At 48.1% G+C, this 6,000-nt stretch overlaps 1 protein-coding gene across 4 annotated transcripts in view; it reads left to right on the top strand.

The window, feature by feature from the left end:
- The first annotated feature begins 1,218 nt into the window (after nt 1–1,218).
- The window catches only part of LOC140650567 (chondroitin sulfate proteoglycan 4-like), a 42,417-nt gene continuing 37,635 nt past the window's right edge, over nt 1,219–6,000 (top strand). For 2 of the 4 annotated variants that reach the window (XM_072859072.1, XM_072859071.1), the window contains exon 1: nt 1,675–1,914. In XM_072859072.1, the coding sequence (XP_072715173.1) occupies nt 1,830–1,914 (85 nt within the window). In that variant the 5' untranslated portion in view covers nt 1,675–1,829. Of the gene's footprint in view, nt 1,347–1,673; nt 1,915–6,000 lie in introns of those variants that run through there. The other 2 variants (XM_072859068.1, XM_072859067.1) reach the window with 2 other exon arrangements.

Raw genomic sequence — 6,000 nt, 5'->3', positions numbered from 1 at the left:
CTACAGTGCCAGTGATGCTGTCCCTTTTGAGGTATATCCAAGGACTCTCATGGCAAACTTCTCTGCACAGGGTTAGGGAAGCCAAATACTCCTAGGTGGGGATACATTAAGTCAAACCTGTGCAACACATGAATGTGCAAAGGCAAAATTTTTCCCTAGGCTTCCCTGCTGCAGCACTGAGTTTCACTGCCGCACACCTGGAGGTCTGCTTTTCCAGACTCAGTCACATTACCGATTGTTATGCCACATTAAATCCATTTTTTGCCCTTCTTGTTCACATCTTAGACTGATGCTTTTCTACAATTCCTTCTGCAGGTTTTTGCAAATCTTCTTCGAGTGCCAGTCTGAAGAGAATGAAGTTTATTAGGCCTCTGCCTTTGACATCTTTAATAAAGCTGTTAAGTGGTATCTGGGTGAAGATCACTCCTCGTGATTTCCCTCTGGGCATGGATCCCCCCTCCCACCATGTACATTATTCTAAACCCATAAAGACAGCAAAGCCTGCCAAAAATTGCTAAGGAAAATGTAGACTAAATGATGACTGCAAACCTCAAAGGAAGAGAAGAACCAGACGGCTGACCCAGAAAAGAGATTCATGCCATCACCATTTTTCTTCTTTCTGCAGTTTTGGAATATTATCTCGGTTACTTGCTCTGCTTGCTTAGTGTCAGATTTCAGGTCACAAATTCCAGTCCTATGTGTAAGGGAGTAACAAGTTAAAAAAATAACCGACCTGTTGAGACACATTGCAATGCACCCTGCCAGCTGATAACATCAGAGAAAATTTTATGACTGCAAGGCCGTTCCTGGCACAGATGATGTATGTAGCTGAAGGCGTGTCTGCATATTTGAATTAAGTACGGTGAGTGGCTTATACACGAGTGGTTCAAGTGCACTCTTTAAAACATTTTTAAATGGAAACCTTGTGCTTTCAAGCACAGGACACCAATAATGAGGTGTGAAATGCAGAACTTTGTCTAATTTAGGTCCTGTACTGGTTATAATCATCTCAGTTTCTGCTCCTAATGCTTTGTCCACCCGTTACATATTTCTTCCATAAGGAAGTATTTCTTTATGCACAGTATGCAAATACTACGAGGGACGGGGCTGCTCCGGCCAGCAGAAGGGAAAGCTTTGGGGGCACCTCAGAGCAGCCTCCTGCCGACGGACAGGACACTGAGCGGGTGCACAGAGGGTGAACGACTGACAACAGCTACAAACGACAACTGGGCAGCTCTCGTCGGACGCGAAGACAAAACTACAGCCGTGGGGAGAGTCAGGCCTGTCCCTGGGGCAGGCTGCCCAGGGACGCTCTCGGGCCTCTGTCCTCGGAGGTTTTTTAAGACGTGAGCAACAAACCCCCGAGCAGCCTGGCCTGGCCGCACAGCCTAACTCGTGGCTAACGTGGCCATTGTGTACGAGTCCCGGCGCCCCGCGGGGCCCCTCCGGGCCCTGCGCTGCCCCGGAGGCACCCGCCACGGGGCAGGCAGCCGCCGGGGAGGGCTGAACGGCCGCTGCTCCCCCGCGGCGCGGCCCGGGACTGCGGGAAGGCGCGCTGCCCCGTCTCCCGTGCCAGGCTGGTGTTTCTGGAACGTGGGGCGGGACGCGGGAGCAGCTGCGCTGTGAGGGGGGAGGGAGGAGGCCGGCCCGGGCAGCGGGCGGGGAGCGCCGGGCCGGGGGCCCCGCGGGAGCCGCCAGCGGGGCCGGGGCGGTGACGCGCTCCCGCCGCTCCCCAGGGCCGCGCCGCGCCCCGGCCCCGCCGCCGCTGCCGCCGGTGGTGGTGGTGGTGCCCGGTCGGGCTGCGGCTCCGGCCCCGCCGCGGCAGCGGCATGGCGGGCGGGCGGGGGGCCAGCGTGCCCGCCGCTCTGCTGCTGCTGGCGCTGCTGCTGGCCGCCGGCCGGCCGGCTGTCGCAGGTAGGGCTGCCCGGGGGGCGCCGCCATGGCGGGAGACGCCGCCGGCCTGCGGGTCGGGCGGCCGGAAGGCACCTGCGCCGGGCGGGGGAAAGGGCGGCCCGGGGCTGACGGAGCGGCAGCCCCCGGCTCCCGCTGCCGCGCTGCGGTGGGGCTCGCCTGAGCGCTGAAGCGGCCCCGCGAAAGGGAGCAGCCCGCCCGCAGTGTGCCCCGCTGCCCCGGCCCGGCGGAAGGCGGCGTGGCGGGGAGCGCCGTGGGCCCAGCCGCCGGCGGGTGAGGCCCGGCAGCCGCCGCAGCAGCCCCTCGGCGTGGGGCAGGAGCCGCCGGGCTGCGCGGCGGAGCTGGGTGGCTGGCGGGCTGCTCGGAGAGCTGGTGCTTTGCCGCTCTCGGCTGGCGCCGCTGAAGGCGGCCTCACGGGTGGCTGGGACAGCAGGCATTTTTGTGAAGGTGTAGGTGTCCCCTTCCTTTAAAATGAAGGCCGTGCCTGTCAGCTGGCGTTTGAGCCTGCTTCCCCTCCTACAGTGGAGATGCTGGGACTTGACATAGCTAGACTTTCTAATACAAACAAAACCAAAGCAACCCCCCTGGATGAAACCCCCCTTTTTTTACAATCATAACTGTAAAGTGTCACGAAGAAGACGTTAAGGCTGGTGGAAGAATATTCCCTGTGATTCCTTCCCCTGCTTTGGCGTGCATGTGAACTAGCAGTCCTGATGTTAGGTATCAGCCGGCAACTGTGGGTATCTGTTCTTTAGGCATCTGGAGTCAGCTGTCTTATGTCTGGCTTTTCAGACATGCCAAGGGCCTGCAGCTCTCACTGATGCTGATGCATGTTAAGGTGCAGGTCTTGGGCAGTCACCAACACCATTGGGACAGCCAGAAACTTGAGCTGGAAATTTCTTTTTCTTCTTGTGGTATATCTTCAAGTAAATTATAATTAGAGCGTCAAAGACTGGTAATCAAGTTTATTATTTAAATACCTTTTTTAAATAATGGACCAGCAGACAGAAGGAGAGTGTGCTTTTTTGTACTCTTTGCAGTCCCACCTGATACGAACTGATTGCTGTAACTCCCTTTCTTGAGAAATGTTGAGTGGCTTGTCGGTTTCTGTGATTGTATGGTGGCTGTTTTCACTAGATGAGAAGACTAGTTAGAAACGAACTCCTAATATTTAATTGTAACTTTAAAAAATAGTTTTCAGTTCTTCAGAGATTAATCAAGGCTGAATTGGTAATTTTTCTTACAGGATTAATTTCAGATATTATAAATTAAACATGCCTCTTTTGTCTTTCCATGAGAGAATTTCAATGTGTGGAGGTCTAAGTGGTGTTCTCACTGGTTTTGTGAACAAAAAGTCTGCATGCAGGGTAGGGGGGGATTTTTTTATTGCTCATAGAGATGTCTCAGAGCTATCAAGGATGTCAGGGAGATCTGATTGCCACTGAAATTTCTCTAGTAATAGTAGCATTGTCTTAAATGTCATGACAAAGGGTTTTGTCATTGATTTTGCTGGCAGTAATGTTAGGCCAACCAGTACTGCTTTGAAAACGTGAAGCTGACAAACCACTTCATGCCTTGCAGCTGCAGTAGTGTCCTCCATCCCCGGCGCTGCAGGCAGTGCAAGGCAAAGCCAGAGCCAGAGGGTACCTTTCTAAACTGCAAGGTAGGGGTGTCAGCAACACAGCCTGCTGCTTGTGCTAACTGAGGTGCAGCAGTGCAGGATGCTTCGACTTTGAGGTGCTTAGGGACATGCTATAGTGGTGGTCTTGGTAGTGTTAGGTTTACGGTTGGACTTGATGATCTTAAAGGTCTTTTCCAACCTATATGATTCTGTGATTCTGTGGCTGAGCTGCCTTCAAGCTGAGCTCTGCTGGGCCATGTGGACTGGCATCACTACCAGGTGAGCTTGTTAAACTCCAGCTCTCCTTTCTTACTCCAGCTGCTGCTATAGCTATAGCCGTACCCAGAGATAGAAGGTTCCTGCTCCCAAAAATCGTAGCGTGAAATGGAAAACCAGTGGAAGGCTGGAAGGAAAAGAAAGCACTAACAGCTTCTTATGGGCAGTGAACTGAAATTAGGTGTTAAGTGGTTTTCCCAACTCTTCAGTATGTTTCTGTGATAGAACCAGAAATTAACATCAGCTCTGTTCATTTGATGTTCAGTGGGTTAACTACAGGACTATCTTTTATCTGGGAATCATAGAATCATGGAATGTTTTGGGTTGGAAGGGACCTTTAAACATCATCTTATCTGGTGTAAAGCATTTGTAGATGCAACACAAGGATGTTCCTCACTGTGTAAGAGGCTTTACAGATTCTCACAATGTTTGATGTACCCACAAAATCTCACTGTAAATCCTACTCTGAGAAAGTGTGAATCAACCCTGAGAATTCTCTTTTGAATAATGGCTACGTTAGCCTTAAAGGGCATTCCCAGTGAATCTGGCAGCTCCCTTTTCCACTTCCATTTTTCCCGTATCCCTTATGTGCTGTTGATGTCATCTGCTACCAGCTTAGATAAGAGGACAAAGATGGAAGTAGTATTTTTTCATTATGAAGTGTCCTATTTTGGTTCTGTGTTTTCTTTCTGTCATTCTGCTGCATTATTTCTGTTCTTCGTCCTTGTGGTAAAGCTTCATTAACAAAACTCCTGTTTTATGAAGCATCAGCACTGTGTTTTGGAAAGTGTAAGATGTGTAAGCAAACCATATTACCTAAGGTATTCTGTGGTACTGGTAATCCTTTTCAGTCTCACCAGTTGAATTTGATAGTATCTGTGATGCAGCAAGTACTGAGTTAAAAAAGGAACATTGAAAATATAGTTCCTTCTAGCTGTAAGAGAAAATGAAGAAGCCATGAGTGCATTTTTATTTATGAGGATATATTTTCTGAAAGGTTTTTTCCCCAGGTGATTGTTAGTAATTGCTGCTGAATCAGGCTGAAGGGAGGCAGTCTTCACTTTTTCCTTCCCCCCCAAAAGCAGGAGGCATTGAAATTCATTGTAAAAGACAGGACTATCATCAGCACCAGATTACACGTTTGTAAGAGCAGTCTTCATTTCATCATGCTCATGAAGTTCTAGTTAGTACTTTAAAGCCCATTCAATCCAGTTTTAATGGGCAGTCACACAAACTGTAAGGTTTTCTAACATGAGGTCAGATTTCAGTCAGAAACTTGAGAAAAATCAGTTACCAATCTAATTCTTCAGTGCTCTTCAGCAGTAAAAAAGCAGATATGAAATTACTTTAAAAAAGTAATTGCTGTCAAATTTTATTTTTCTAACTTCTAGTTTACTTGAGCTTTGAATCACTATAACTGATGATCTTTATTTCTGGAATATGCAGCTCCTGACAACTCCATGAAACTTATGGCCATTTGTTTTACTATGTCAATTGTATTTTAAAAAAAGGTGATTTTTATCACTGATGTGCTATAAAGTATATGCAGACCTTCCCAAAGTTTCAACAGAATGTTAGCCATGTAAGATATTTTGCCTGAAAGAATTATTTTTCAGTTAGGACAGCTTCATATAATGAATTATTCTTTTTATCCTATCTTCATAGCATCTTTTTCATATGACTTGGAGAAGTTTATTTCAGAAGCTTTAGTATAAATTAATCACTTTTAAAGTAATTCTGTGCAAGTGCTAGAACCCAATATCTATTTCTCCAAAATATTTTTATATACTCTGAAGATAGGATTCTCCTATAGTCACAATGGTTTCAAACATATTACTGGCAGATTCAAGATGAAAGAAGGAAATACAACTGGATAGGGAAATAAATGTACAAATCACAAAAATTCGGAACAGATACTTGCAGCAGGTGAAAGAGTCACTTCGGCTCAGTTGTTCTGATAAATGGTTCCAGCTAAGTTCCTCAGCACAAAACTGAAGCATGCTAAAGCTACAAACTTTTGTAGGAGTAGAGGCAGTATTTGTAGAGCACAGTAGGGAATTCACTTTGGAGAGGACTGAGAGCTGTTCTGGTGGTGCAGTAGGTGAAGTCTTGGACCTGGGTGCAAAGTTCTGTTAGCTGGAGGGAGCTAGAGAAATGGTTTGGTTCTGTGGGACAGCTCAAAGCATGTTTAC

Source organism: Ciconia boyciana, chromosome 4, assembly GCF_034638445.1.
Source record: "Ciconia boyciana chromosome 4, ASM3463844v1, whole genome shotgun sequence".
In the NCBI taxonomy this organism is placed as follows: Eukaryota; Metazoa; Chordata; class Aves; order Ciconiiformes; family Ciconiidae; genus Ciconia; species Ciconia boyciana.
The sequence above is the reverse complement of the archived record's forward strand: the minus strand, read 5'-3'. Positions and strand labels throughout refer to the sequence as shown.